Below are 15,707 nucleotides of genomic sequence, written 5' to 3' on the forward strand. Positions count from 1 at the left end.
ATTTTCCAGCAAGACAACGCAAGACCGCAATACTGCACGTGTTACCATGGATTATCTTGCCCACAACAATGATACTGTGCTGCCATGGCCCTCCATATCGCCTGATCTAAAACCCATTGAACATTTGTGGGATCTGCTAGACAAACGTGTACGACGCCGACAGCCTCAACCACAGACGCTTCAACAGCTGAACCATGCATCAGGATGAGTGGAGAAGGATTCCACAACGCCAGATTCGACGACTCATACAGTCCATGCCCCGGTGGTGCAGAGCTGTGATCGATGCTCGTGGTGGTAACACCCGGTACTAACTTTGGCACAGTGCCATCACAGATACAGACGTCCCTTAGAACATTGAAAGACTGTTTGAAGTGTAAAAACATGTGTCCTGTGTAAAATTTGTTTGTTGTGTCTTCATTTTTTATTGTGTAATCCTATTTCGTTAAACATGTAATGTAACACTGATTATTCTGTTATGCGTTTCTGTTTTGGGCCAGTGTATTTTTGATTTTTGTATTTCCAAAATAGAGTTGAAGACATATGAAATCGTTCAATCTCTTGCGACTTTGGAGGTAGTTCTGATTGGTCAGATGTTTCAAATCATAATATCATACCACTTCAGATAACTAGTTAGTGGGAAGTTCTTTTGATTGGTCAATTAGGGCCTGACCATTTAATATTCTGTTTTTATCGATAAAAAATATATATCCACGAAAATTATTCAAACAAATGAATTATGCTTCATATATTTTGGAAAAACAGAAATTGTCGGCTCATTTCATTCATGCTTCTGGTTAAGAGGGGCGGTCGGGTAGCCTAGTGGTTAAACCGTTCGCCCGTCACGCCGAAGACCTGGGTTCGATTCCCGACATGGGTACAATGTGTGAAGCCCATTTCTGGTGTCCCCCGCCGTGATATTGCTGGAATATTGCTAAAAGCGGCGTAAAACCATACTCACTCACTCACTCTGGTTAAGACATCGATTTTGGAGGAAGTTCTTCTTAATGGTATATTAGAAATTTTAAATCACAATATCATACCTCTGATTAAGATCAATATAACAAAATATCATAACATGATTAGATTTTGCAAATACGGAACTACTTTTTAAGTCGCACTAACAAGGTGTAGTGAAACGTCCCTACGTGTTTTCCGGTAGACAACTTCACAAAAAGTATATACTCTTCAAAAAAGAAACGCAATACGGATATTTGTCTATAAAAGCTAAATTAGCGGACCAAGAGGCGAAAAATGAAGAGGTTTAATTATGTGTTTTAGTGTCAGTGACATTCCCCGGATCATCATGATCACAAAAAGGACATGCAAACCATTAGTCGGGAAACACGGAAAACGATTCGGAAAACGCACCCAGTGCATTAACAAAAGGGCCCTGGAGCTGCACGCACTGCATATGTGCAGCAGCACTATGAACAGTATTAAAGGGCAGTTTTTTTTATTGCCTGGTACCTGCGGCAATTGAACAGTGACAGTTCAACAAGATACCAAGATTGACAGAAGTGCAAAGAAACAACGTCCGCTTGCAGGGAGGGGAATCCCGATCAGCTGTAGCCAGGGTTTTCAATGTAGCTCCCAACACCATCACAAGGCTATGGGATCGGTTTCAACAGGAAGATATCTCCTCCGTCGATGGCATGGAAGAGCACGGCTGTACAAACGTCGGGGAGAACGTTATGCCGAAAACTGCGTACAGGAACTGGACAGGTTTGGTGGGGGTAGCGTTATGATGTGGGCGACTATCTCTCATCATGGCAGGACAGGTTTGGTCCATATCCTGGGCAATCTTACGGCTCAACGATACATAAACTAAATTCTCCAACAACGGCGCATTCCAGCAGGACAACGCTCGACCGTATACAGCATGGATCACAACAGCCTGTCTACACAAAAACAACGTTGTTGTTCTCCCCTGGCCCGCCAGATCCCCGGATTTGAACCCGATGGGATGAATTGGTTAGACGGCTACGCCGACGTCAACCACGACCCCAGACGTTGCAGCAGCTGGCTTTTTGCGTTGCAGGCCGAGGGAGCTACCATTCCGCAGGATGTGATTCGCAACCTCGTCTCTTTCATGGACAGGAGATGTCAGGCCGCTATCGATTCACTCGGTGGACATACGCGTTATTGATGGTAGATGACCTTCATCTTGGACGTTTCCCATTTACCGATAACTGCGATGACTACAATCACCAAGTGTTCTCTCTACAACATTTTGGCTCAATACCCTGTGCTGTTCCTCGTATAAATGTATTTTCCTACCTCTCACAAATCTGGCTTTGCGTTTCTTTTTTTGAAGAGTATATAATAAATAGGATTCCATGTGACTTGTGAAATATCATGTTTCTCTCGCCACACCTGAAAATATGACCTTTACCCTGTCACTCGATACGTGGAATACACACACACACACACACTCGCTCTCGCTCTCTTACTACTACTACTACTACTACTACTACTACTAGTACTACTACAACTAGTCCGCATGGACCTTGTGATGCTTGTGAACACATGATTGGGAAGACGACGCCATTGTTGCTGCAAAAATGGTGCCAAGATCTTGCAGATTTTGTGGTTGGTTCTGGAGAGTGCGCAGACTTCTGCCAAGAGCATCACAGACGTGTTCGATGGGATTGAGGTCGGGAGACCTTGACGGCCAGTCCATGACGTTGACTCCCGCATTCTGAAGGAAATTCCTTGTCAAAATTGCTGTGTGGGGTCTGGCATTGTCGTGTTGGAAGATCAAACCGGGTCCATGTGCTGCCATAAAAGGCAGAAGTTCTGGTGCCAGTACCTGGTCGCGGTAAGCAGCAGCGTTGAGGTTGCCACGGATGACAAGAAGCCTGGAACGTGCATTGCCACAGCAAGCACCCCACACCATGACACTTCCGCCTCGAAATCTGTCAACTTCCTGTAGACAACACTGGGCGTAACGTTCATGACGGCGCCTCCACACCCTCGCCCTACCATCAGCAAATCGAAGATTAAATCGGGATTCATCACTGAAGGCGCTTGATTCCAATTCCTCTTAGTCCATCGTAAGTGTCGCTGTGCCCACAATTGACGTTGACGTCTGTGTAATTGAGTCAGAATCGGCCCGCAGTATGGCCGTCGTGCTTGAAGGTGAGCAGTTCTCAGGCGGTTTCGAACAGTTTGCGCACTCAGTCTACCCCTAAACAGTTCATTTCTGTAAATCATAAACAGTCCGTCGACTACAAACCATCGTCCTTGCGACTTCAGCTACGGACGTTCCCGTCTGCAACATGCCGATGGCACGTTCACGTTGCACATTTGAAAGGCGTGGCATGACAAATGGCCGTAAAGACTTTTGTTTTCTTGTGTTTTTCTTTTTTTGTTAATGACTGCTAACAAGTATGGCTGAAAACACGTGAGGTATTATGGCCACGTGACCAGTTGCACGTGAAAAAACACTTTTGCCACTATAGTGCTGTGCACATGATTTTGATCGATTCTCCCGCACAAAAACGGGTGTTATCTGAAGACAATACGTGGCCATTACTGTTTAAATACACAATAAGGGCCCACAATGATAAATGATCAAAATGTTAAAATTTTAGGATTGTGAAGTTTTAATTTGGTTCAGTTTATATATAATAAAGTATCAGTCTTGAGAAATATTTGACATACATACAGATTTACGGTTAAATATATCTTGATAAGCAAATCAGTAATATATATATATATATATAAAAGATATGATGAATATGGATTCTTCCATACTTTATTCTTAACTTCCCTCGAAAAAAGATGTTACTCATGGTTGTCTTTTCCTCTTGGGGATTGCAACAATTATGCGCGGTAAGTTGGAAACTTACTACTTAAAAATATATATTTTTACAGCTACAGCCTCGAAACCAGATATTGTTTAATATAAAACTGAACTTAAACATCGTGCAACAATATAAAATTTGCGCGTTCATGCACGTCGCTACATTAGTGCAATAATCTTTGACGCGACGTTAAACCCCATATTACACCGCCTCACCTACGGTCCTCTATCTCTGTTGTGTAGTTGAGCTTGGAATATCTTTTTTCGAGCAACGATCCATTGCATTTCATACCATTTCTGCAAGTGCTTTTTTACGGCTCCCAGAAAAAAAATATGTAAAGAGATTACATAGAGTTTCCAAATCAACGGGTTGGGTTTTGAACCTTACGTTTGTACTGTTCGGTGACTGTTTACAGCCTGGTGACGAATTGATAAATTTTGAAATTATTTGGCCACATCTATTTTTCAAGTGTATACTTGCTTTTGCCCTACAGTTCATTTCCATACTATTTCTAACTGTAAACATCACTTGATGACTTCAATTACATGGACCGTGTTTCAAACGCCTCCCTGAGGGTTTGTTTCCGTTTGGCTTATCTTACAGACTCTTTATTTTTCAGTTGTTTTCAATGTGAAGTCGATGTAAATACAAATATTGATTATAAAGGAAAATAAGTACAATACATTTCTGATGAAATATAAGAAACCGAATAGATAGACATGCATAACTGCAGTTAAACAATCATACCGGTGACTGGTTTGTAAAGAAAAGCAAATTTAAAATATTGGTTGAACAAAAAGTTTGTTTTTGTCCGACCTTTTCTTTTGTCTAACCAGAGAATATGTCAGTGAATGCAAAACTTCTCACCTGGTAGAATGTTATAAGCGCAATATCTCCCCAGCCTTGCCCTGTCTGCCGGTGTGTTACAATCCTGAGTCATATAGGAAATTTTCATTATTATAAATTTATAATCATTATATTACAGAATGATAGAAAAATTCTAATTATGAGCAGATGATAAACTGTTGAAAATTATCTGGGAAATGTGAGTCATATGGTCAGACGAAGAGAGTGTCACTACGGAAATACTGATGCGTCAGCAAATATGGGGTGGGTGGGTCTGGAAGAGGAAGTAGAATTTGGATAAGATTGTTTGTAAAACGTTGTTGAGGAAGATTTAGAACTTGGAAGAAAGGAGGAAGAATGTTTTTGTTAAAGAAGTAGAAGAGGTGAGGTGAAATTGGGTTTCACGTCGCGTCCAAGATTATTGCACTTGTATAACGACGTGCATGCACGTGTGTGTGTGGCTGCTTGTACTAGTCCGGACTGATGATGATTTACAGTGCTAGTCCATTGAGATACCATCAGCAGTTTAACATGAATACCCCACTCAGACAGTATATGACTCTGAGCCTACCAGTTGCTGTTTAATGGTGTGTTTTTTATGAAAGTAGGACAAATAATTTAATAGTGTTGTTTTGTCAGGTAGATTTGGAGATAAACTTAGATCCCACCTTACCCGTGAAGATCCGGGTTGGAATAGCAATGTTTTTAGCAAATCATGCCTGTCTTAAAAGGCGACTATGCTTGTCGTAAGAGGCGACTAACGCGATCGGGTGGTCAGGCTCGCTGACTTGGTTGATGCATGTCATTGTATCCCATCTGCGTAGATCGATGCTCATGATGTCAATCACTGGAAGGGCTGGTCCAGACTCGATTATTTATAGACCGCCGTGAAGTAGGTTGAATATTCCTGAGTGCGGCATCAAACAAATAATCAGTTGGTCAGTAAACAGTCCTTTGCTAATGACAACTGACTGACATCTTGTTTAATTATCCTCGCGAAAATGGTTCGCCTATAAAGCGTGATCTTAGAGGAGGAAATTAAAGTTCCTCAAACAATGGGATCAACCGTATTTTGGAAAGTTCCCCCTTGACTTTGATAACGCCAGAGCTGATGAATGCACTTTTCTTGGATGCCAACCGCCGCACATAATTGAATCTGACCCTTATAGTGAATGAGTGAGTTCCGTTTTACGCCAGGAATGGACTGGACCACATAAACCAGCGACACAAAGCATAAGGACCACATGTGGCTTGAACCACAACTATAAGAAGTTGATGAATCCACTTCCCCCCTCTGCTTATATTGGACTTATTGTAGTGAGTGAGTGAGTTGGGTTTAACGCCGCTTTTAACAGTCTTCAAGTTATATCGCAGCTTGTCAGCTTAATGTCGGAGGAAAGCCCGAAGTGATACAGGTCTCAGACGTTTACCACTTCGGTGAAACCCACGAGCACGGGTATGGTGCTGACAAACCTAGAAAAATAATCGGGGCGAACCGGGATTCGAACCCACAATCATAGGTTTCTGGCGTGCCCAAGGGACGCAACTCTAAACAGCGAATCGCGGCGTCTTAGACGACTGGGCCACCCGTGCCCCCCGGACTTATTGTAATGCGCATGTCCAATTTAGTGGGGACAAAATAAACATAGTGTACGTAAGTGTGGGTAATTGTAGTGGTGGTTAAAACAGTTGCCAAATTATTTGTAGTAAATGGCAGTGACAGCAAATGCTTGAACTACCAGTGAAAAAGTATCAGTCGCTGTCGAGGCCAAATTTGAACAGAAGTCAACAGCAGAAACATTCGTGACCAACTCGTGTTATTCCGGGACAAACCGAATAGCGACTCGTGCCCCTCTCGGGGCCATTTTTGCGACCGGGTTCCGTCTTAGCGCAAACGGGCATACCTAGAACAATTGTCAACTCGTTGCGTAATCGTTCACACATTTTCCCAATATATTATATATATTTCAGATGCAATTTAAAGCACATCGGGACGTGCGGAATTATACAGTATGATTGAACACATTTACCTGTGTCTTTGGTATATTTTTAGATGCAAGACATATGTAAAATCAAAAATTATTTCTGAGGGATTCTTTGACGAAGAATTTGAAATCATACGCGCATTCTGATTGGTTTGTCGTATTTTCGCACATAACATTCATCGATAGTGGGGACGAGTCTTCTTGTAGGTTACGGAAAGGGGCGAGTGGTGACGAATGCAGCAGAAAGTGGAGCTTTCAGAATGATTTTGTGCAGGACCTAGAGTTATGTGCCCTTGCTGTATACATAAACATGGCAGGCTTGATCGTTTTAAACGTTTCTGGATGGGACAGCTTCTAAAAGGCTGGTAGTACCAATATAAAAGCGAGAAGAGGGCGATTGGTTGTAGTTCGCCCTGAATTGTTTCTTATATACTAATCGCAGTTATGACCTATTTGGAAACACTGATTTCCTGACAGCTTCCCACACTATTCTGGATTCAGGAACATCAGTTCTAGGGCAAAATTTATGTATTGCTGCTGCCACCTATTTGTATTGCTGTTTTATTGTAACTGTGTGTTTAAATATGTTTATTGTCGTAATCATTTCAATTTTAAAAAGGGGGCACGGGTGGATCAGTCGTCTAAGGCACCACGATTCGCTGTGCAGAGTTGCGTCCCTTGGGCACGCCAGAAACCTATGATTGTGGGTTCGAATCCCGGTTCGCCCCGATTATGTTTCTAGGTTTGTCAGCACCATCCCCGTGCTCGTGGGTTTCACCGAAGTGGTAAACGTCTGAGACCTGCATCACTTCGGGCTTTCCTCCCACATTAAGCTGACACGCCGTGATATAACTGGAATAATGTTAAAACCGGCGTTAAACCCAACTCACTCACTCACTCAATTTGAAAAACAACTCGTTGGACTAAGCAATCGTTATTTTAATCTTATATCAATATGATAACTCTGCCTCTTCAAAATACATAAACATCAAAATTGTGCCCATCTATAAACTGTTTCGGAACAATGACAACAAACAAGTGGATAGTAAAAGGTGAATATTTTATGTGCAGTGAAAGGGGTTATAGCTCTCTCACTACTCATGGCTGGTTTCTGGGTGCATGACCAGCAGAGTGAACACCGGGGTTTGCCAGTGGATGTAGAGAACCTCCACCCAATACTTCCAGATCTAGAACAGAATAACATCATAACGTCAGCAGCTGAAAGTAATCCATCTGCCAAGAGTCATCCTCGAGAAAATTAAATCTTTTCAAGGAGATATATTTCATTAATGTTGCGTTACCTTCAATGAGATTTGAAGGCGTTGGGGCCACAGAAAGCGTAGTCCGTTAAGCATAGTGTCTTTAAAAAGTGCCGATATTGGTGAGTGAGTGAGTGAGTGAGTGAGTGAGTGATTGAGTGGGTGGGTGGGTGGGTGAGTGATTGAGTGAGTGAGTGAGTGAGTGAGTGAGTGAGTGAGTGAGTAGAGTTTTAGCAATATTCTAGCAATATCATGGTGGTGAAACACTAGCAATGGACTTAACGCAAATTTTGTGCTCTCTGATCATGATGTGCAACGATTATATTCAGATACATCAAGCACCTCGTGCACATAGTGCCCATGACTGCATGCCTCTGTCCGTTCATCGTGACATTGAGGTGCACATAGTGCCCATGACTGCATGCCTCTGTCCGTTCATCGTGACATTGAGGTGCACATAGTGCCCATGACTGCATGCCTCTGTCCGTTCATCGTGACGTTGAGGTGCACATAGTGCCCATGACTGCATGCCTCTGTCCGTTCATCGTGACGTTGAGGTGCACATAGTGCCCATGACTGCATGCCTCTGTCCGTTCATCGTGACATTGAGGTGCACATAGTGCCCATGACTGCATGCCTCTGTCCGTTCATCGTGACATTGAGGTGCACATTGTGCCCATGACTGCATGCCTCTGTCGGTTCATCGTGACATGGAGGTGCACATAGTGCCCATGACTGCATGCCTCTGTCCGTTCATCGTGACATTGAGGTGCACATAGTGCCCATGACTGCATGCCTCTGTCCGTTCATCGTGACATTGAGGTGCACATAGAGCCCATGACTGCATGCCTCTGTCCGTTCATCGTGACATTGAGGTACACATAGTGCCCATGACTGCATGCCTCTGTCCGTTCATCGTGACATTGAGGTGCACATAGTGCCCATGACTGCATGCCTCTGTCCGTTCATCGTGACATTGAGGTGCACATTGTGCCCATGACTGCATGCCTCTGTCCGTTCATCGTGACATTGAGGTCCTGTAGAGGTCACCCAATCATTGTGTACAGTGATATTTCAATCTTTATTTGTTGGATGATTTTTTTTATTTCATGAAAATTTGATCCTCTGCAAATTTTGAGTGGTATAAAGTATGAATAAGTCGTATTGCTGTGTCTGGGGCCACCTTGACAAGGACAATTTTTGTCATAATAAAGTAATCGATTTACGAAGTGCAGATATTACACCGTTCGAGACCAGCGTGTACATGTAGATGATATCCCGTAGCTCGAGACCAGCGTGTAGATAGTAGACCATAGTTCGAGACAACTATGCAGATATTAGACCGTGGTTCGAGACATGTATGCAGATATTAGCCCGTGCAATAATGCACGCTGAAGTAGTTCATAACTGATGCTGAGAACCTCCACCCAATTCTTCCAGATCTGGGAAACAGGAAAACAGCTGGTCAGCAGCTGAATCTAAGCCACCTGCCAAGAATCAATCCCAGAAAGGGAACTCTTTTCCAGGAATATAGATATTTATTTTTTTATTTTTGCATTACCTTGAATTCAGTGAAACTTCATTAACTTGATGCCGTTGGGACCAGGCATGTCGATAATGGAGAGTGAGTGAGTGAATGATTGAGTAGGCAGTTATGTTATAATAAACTTATAGCGACAACCGTTACACCATTACATAGTTCTAACCAAGTTTGCACATATTTGCACTGTAGATCGAGATTAACCTGTAGATATCAGATCGTAGTTCGAGACTAGTGTGCAGTTATTCAGACCATAGTTCGAGGCTAGCATGCATATATTAGACCGTAGTTCGAGACAAGTGTGCAGGTATTAGCCCGACGTGACCGCAGGTGCAAATGATGCTGTCTGTATCTGAAACCTCTGTGTACAGAATGCAAGCTGAATCCTACCGACGCTCCTTCTGGCACTGGGCAGTCGAATGGCGTGGCGTTCTGGTTGACGGGGGAGTTCATGCAGGCAGACTCTCCCATTGTCAGGTCCATGCGGAATATTTCCCCAGTTACCACCTGAAAACAACACAACTGGTCCTCACACACCCATGTTAAACTGCATTTAGTGTCACTGCATTATTTCGTCATCAATAAAAGTAAAACAAACCAGCTTGTGAACATAGATCAACTGAACGCGAAGGGGAAATCACCTGCATTATTACCCCGTTTATCACCAGAAAACTACAAAACATATTCCCATCTTTAGCTGAGGTGGCGATGAGGTAAAATGGGGTTTAACGTCAATATTAATACATTTTTTAGTGACGTGAATGCAGTTATATCATCATGTATCAGCTTAACGTGAGAGGAAAGCCCAAATTGATGCACGTATAGGCACTAACAAATGGGTATCGTTCTGATTAGCCATCCTAAAATCATATGCAGGACGAACCTGAAATTTGAACCAGCGATCAAAGGATTGCAGCAGGCTTAAGAGACGCAGAGCAACCTGCGCCTCGTGTGTCGATACAAAGTCTACTTAATGCAGTGTTTGCGGGGTTAGTGTGTTGAGGGGGTTTGGGATTGAAGGGGGTCAAGTATAGTCCCTACCTGTGTCGTGGCATTGCCAGCCGAAAGAAGCGTGAACCAGTCTTCCGAGTTGCTCTGGGCGTTGATTTCGTTGCAGGCAAAGTTGGCAGCATCGAAGACGTCACCTGTCACATTAGTAGGCTTTTGCCGTCCTCCCTGGCAGGACACGGACGCTCCAAGAGAAGAGTGAAAGTAGCTGAGCATGTTAACGAAACGTTTGGAGAACAAAAGGAAAAGTCAAAAGAGTGTTCTAGGTTGAATAGGTTGGTTCAAGTTATTTTGGAGAAGTCTTCTTCCCAAAATCAAACGATTTATTTAACTTCTGGGTGGTTGGTTGGTTTGTTGTTTAACGCCGCACTCAGGGATATTCCAGCTATATGAAGGCGGTCTGTAAATAATCGAGTCTGGACCAGACAATCCAGTGATTAATATCATGAGCATCGATCCACGCAATTGGGATCGATGACATGCATCAACCAAGTCAGCGAGCCTGGCCACCCGATCCCGTTAATCGCCTTTTACGACAAGCATAGTCGCCTTTTGCGGGAAGCATAGTCACCTTTTACGGCAAGCATGGGTTGCTGAAGACCTATTCTACCCCGGAATCTTCACGGGTCTTTTCCTTCCTAGAAGTGGTGAAACAACTTTTTACCTTTTTTAAAATAGAAATTTGACCACCTGATCATTAAAACAGAACATTATCATACGTGCAGGTTATATGCTTTTCGGGCCATGATTGCTACGGAAAATAAACATTGTGGAATTCAATTGATAGGGTACAGTAAAGGTGCTCATATAAAATATTGCTCATCAACACGAAGTCCCAAGCAGTCCAAGTTTGGGAAATACGTCTCATTTGCATAAACCGTAATGGACCCCAATTATCGATAAATCTTCAGTATTTCATATGAGGTTCAATCTTCAGGCGAACAAGGCTTGTTATTTATTGCCAAATAACCATACTATGTTTCTAAAAAGATATGCAGCTATTCAGACGCCTGCTGAACGATTTCGACTATTGACAAAATTCAAGATGGCCGCCAATTTCAAGATGACCAACAAGTTTCCGACAAATGAGTTGAGACAATGGAAGCCTTCAACTCTAAAACAGTGTGCTAGGGCGTATATGACTATAACATGACACACTAACTCACTAAAGTATAGTAAACTCTTTTAGATTTAAAAACCCTCACCGGAGCCCCCTGCAGGCCCAAAAATTCAAGATGATTAGACATGGAATATCAATACACTGTTGGTCTCTGATGACATATTTGAATGATTTCTAAACACCCTAGGATGCCTGTAGAATACTTAATCACTTGTACAAATCCAATATAATCACCAAGTATGCTAGGTGACTAAAGGTTGGTAAGGTGGGTGAGGTGGGTGAGGTGGGTAGGGTGGAAGTTCCTTGCAATCATATTGCATGCGCCTGTGTGTGGCTGCTTGTTCTAGTCCGGACCTATACCAGCGTTATTGTGCTAGCCTGCTGAAATGACATGCCGCAATGATCAGATGAGATCATACCTCAGATGCCTATAGAAATACAAGGGCTTTTGGCCCTTTTTTATAAAGATGTTCAATGTTGGTATTCCAAGTTTCGAATTAATAATGGTGCCAAGATACTGACACTGTTCAACAAAATGAATATTTTCGTTATCAATTACAAAAGGCAGAATTTCGGGTTTCTTTAAAAAAAAATCTATAATAATTTCCTTTGTCCTTTTTACAATTAGTGTAAAAATAAATAAATAAGGCAGGAAAAAGCACTCAACCTTAATGGGCAACCCATGTTTGCCGTAAAAAGCGACTATGCGTGTCGTAAAAGGCGACTAACGGGATCGGTTGGTCAGGCTCGCTGACTTGGTTGATGCATGTCATCCGCCCAAATTGTGTGGATCGATGCTCACGATATCGTTCACTGGATTGTCTGGTCCAGACTCGATTATTTACAGACCGCCGTCATATAGCTTGAATTAATAGTCATGTTAGATAATGTTTGCATAAGCTTATGATTTGGTTGGTTTGTTGTTTTACGCCGCACTTAGCAATATTCCAGCTATATGACGGCGGTCTGTAAATAAACGAGTCTGGACCAGACAATCCAGTGACTGATATCATGAGCATCGGTCCACGCAACTGGAATAGATGACATGCTTCAGCCAAGTCAGCGAGCCTGACCACCCGATCCCGTTAGTAGCTTCTTGAGACTGCATGTACATGTAAATGTACATGTAATAGTATGTGCTTATATTATCTCATTGGGTTTAACAATACTTACCAACAAGGAGAAACGAAAGCACTATCGACAACATTTTCCAAGAAACCTTTAACTTTGAAATCCGGAGTAACTGATAAGGTTATGTAAGTACGCATTATTCTGACATCATTTTGAGATAACGGTCCGCGACCTTGGCCTGTTAGGCATGTCTTTGGGATACGTCCACCTTTTCGCGAACACCTGGTATGGTCGCTATTTGATAGTGATTCATAAACACACACTTATGATATAGTCGGAATCGTACAACGGAATCTGTTGTAGCAGAGATTTCGTCTGTCTATGGAAAAAGGTTTTGTCACTTTATTTTCGTGTAGAAGGGATTGAGACCCAACTAGCTCGTATTGGTCCGCTCGAATTCTAGGTAACGTTTTCCCATATGAGAAGTGAGTGAGTGAGTATGGTTTTACGCCGCTTTTAGCAATATTCCAGCAATATCACGGCGAGGGACACCAGAAATGGGCTTCACACATTGTACCCATGTCGGGAATCGAACCCGGGTCTTCGGCGTGACGAGCGAACGCTTTAACCACTAGGCTACCCGACCGCCCCATATATGAGAAGAGATCTGAAGGACTTAAAATATGTGTTGTCAATCGAAACAAATGAGAGAGAAACACACTATATAATGTGAAGAAGAACTCATATTCGAGAGATATATGATTGGTTCGATGCATAAAAGAACATACTGTTATGTTGCGAGGACCGACGCTCATGAACGCATCACATGTGACGTCATAGATCCATGACTTGAGAAGCATCATTTGTCTCGTGCAGGATAAGCGTGTAAAGTTTGGAAATTACGTGCAGCATGTCGTGATTAGAATTAAGACACTGTGTTAACGCTTGACTGATTTGTGACTAAGTAGTACACACTGAAAACATCTCTTCTTAACGAACATACTTCATTATATGTTTCTATGGTTCACTTTCTTTTGGCGGTGAGTATATATCCACAAAATAAATAGAATATAATCCAAATGAAGCCCAGAACAATGCTAACAGATGAGGTAATGTAAACTTACCAAATCATTCCAGACTTGAGTTTCACTCCTTTTAGAATCCATTCTCAAGCGTCTGGGAGACAGACTAATACAATGCCATTTGTCAAGCATTCTTTTAATAGATAACAGAGGATGTTTCATATGACGTAGACAATTTCGAAAATATAATATAGTGACAATAAAAATGACTTAATATTTCTACCAAGATTTCAAAGAGAGCCACACGACTCTTGCTCAGAAGTTGTTTGATCAAGGTGACTACATTCAAGACCTCAGTAAAGCTTTTTAAAAGTTTAATGGTTGACATGTGGAGGACATTTCCAAATTTGACGTATCAGTGACAGAAATTATGTCTGATGCAAATCCCGATTTTGACCTGTACCACATGTTCCCGTGTTTCTTTTTCCGGCGAAATTGACTTGCCTTTGCATGTATTTGTGACGGGTGCCACCGGCGGGGCAGGACGCTTGGTATCATTACCATTAAAGTGTGATCAATAAACACATGATCATGACATAGTCGGAATCGTACAATTGATTCTGATTTATGCAGAGATTTCTACTGGATACGGAAAGGATTTTGTCGCTTAAACTTAAGTGACGAGTCGATACCCGAGAACCAGTTCCTTGTCTAGTCTTTCAAACTAATGTTATTCATGTCATATACGACAGCCAAGGCAACATGAAACTGGTCGGGTACTTTGTGTGTAAACAATGCTTTTCTAGTAGATTTTACGAGCGTTACAGCTAGGTTTTTGCTTTGTTTCACCCACAACATGTCATTGAAGAATAGCAATACAGTAAACTACGTTTATAACGAACACGCTTATAACGAACTGACGGATATAACGAACTTACTTTTTTGCCCCGACTATTTGCTGTAGATATGATGTATATATGCATATAACGAACTACGGCTATAACGAACTAAAATTAGTGGTCCCTTTGAGTTCGTTATAACCGTAGTTTACTGTACATCGATTGTTGCAATAAACACCAGTGAGAGTAAGATAGTTTATAGATAGGCGTGATTCAGCTGAATATTGCTGATTGCGGCGTTAAACACAAAGCCAAAAGGGCAGTTTGAGGTGATATTCCACATATTTTATTGACGCTTCATTTGTTGTCCCGATCCACCGGCGACGACGAAGTCCGTGGACGGCGTTTTTGACGCTTCTATTACAAAGAGAGTTTTGACGTTCTAAACACCTACACCTCTCATTCCGTTATAGATTTACAGTGTTCGTGCTTCAAGGTACGGTGTATCAAATATACTGAATATAACATAAATATAATATGTACAATTGTGGGGATATTGTTTGAAAAGGGTGCTCAATCTTCACTACCAAAAAAATCCCAATTTTGTTTCATGATCCCTTACTTTTTTTGTTCAGTATACTTACGTACTATATATTATCGCCTGAGATTTGTTAAGATCTACGCACTATGCCGCTCTTCTTCAGTGCATATGTTACATAACCAGTCACGGAGGTATCACTTAATCACTCTCACGGGCCACAAACAAAATCATTAAAAATCTAAAGCCACGCTTGTGTCGATCACATCTATCTACAATAGCAGATAAATATTTTACTCTGATTCTGAGAATACACGATTCTGGATGTTTTTCAGATTTGCTTGCTCTTTCGTAGAGGATTTTATGTCTGTTTAATACCAGCATCTGCTCTGTACAGTTAATCCATACGCTATTTCTGATTGGTTGCTTCTGTGATGGTCTGTATTGATGGAGTTAGTTGCTATTACAGTAAACTACGGTTATAACGAACACGCTTATAACGAACTGACGGATATAACGAACTTACTTTTTGGTCCCGACTTCTTGCTGTAGTCATGCTGTAGATGTGCTTATAACGAACTACGGTTATAACGAACTAAAATTAGTAGTCCCTTTGAGTTCGTTATAACCGTAGTTTACTGTAATTAGTTTTCAACACAATCACCTCCGAGGA

At 42.0% G+C, this 15,707-nt stretch overlaps 1 protein-coding gene across 2 annotated transcripts; it reads right to left on the reverse strand.

Annotated features, from left to right (window-relative positions):
* Positions 1-7,678: 7,678 nt before the first annotated feature.
* On the reverse strand, positions 7,679-12,833 carry LOC124133151. Of its 2 annotated transcripts, none has more exons than XM_046497411.2 (4): positions 12,738-12,833; positions 10,478-10,629; positions 9,827-9,943; positions 7,679-7,824 (listed from the first exon to the last, which is right to left on the reverse strand). In XM_046497411.2, the coding sequence occupies exons 1-4, from the start codon at positions 12,769-12,771 to the stop codon at positions 7,732-7,734; spliced, it is 396 nt and encodes a 131-aa protein (XP_046353367.2). In that variant the 5' UTR covers positions 12,772-12,833; the 3' UTR covers positions 7,679-7,731. The 2 variants fall into 2 exon arrangements, with proteins under 2 accessions (XP_046353367.2, XP_046353366.2); XM_046497410.2 differs by having other exon boundaries at positions 10,478-10,632; positions 12,738-12,808.
* Positions 12,834-15,707: the final 2,874 nt, after the last annotated feature.

Source organism: Haliotis rufescens, unplaced genomic scaffold (genome assembly GCF_023055435.1).
Source record: "Haliotis rufescens isolate VD_foot unplaced genomic scaffold, xgHalRufe1.0.p SCAF_76, whole genome shotgun sequence".
NCBI lineage: Eukaryota > Metazoa > Mollusca > Gastropoda > Lepetellida > Haliotidae > Haliotis > Haliotis rufescens.

What these genes read in the sequence shown, in the direction of transcription:
- LOC124133151 (XM_046497410.2), bottom strand. Translation starts at nt 12,771, where the DNA reads ATGTTGTCGATAGTGCTTTCGTTTCTCCTTGTTG. An exon ending in GCTTTCGTTTCTCCTTGTTG is followed by an intron (nt 10,633 to 12,737) that starts GTAAGTATTGTT and finishes ACTCTTCTCTTG; the next exon opens with GAGCGTCCGTGTCCTGCCAG. An exon ending in CAGTGCCAGAAGGAGCGTCG is followed by an intron (nt 7,825 to 9,826) that starts GTAGGATTCAGC and finishes ATTCTGTTCTAG; the next exon opens with ATCTGGAAGTATTGGGTGGA.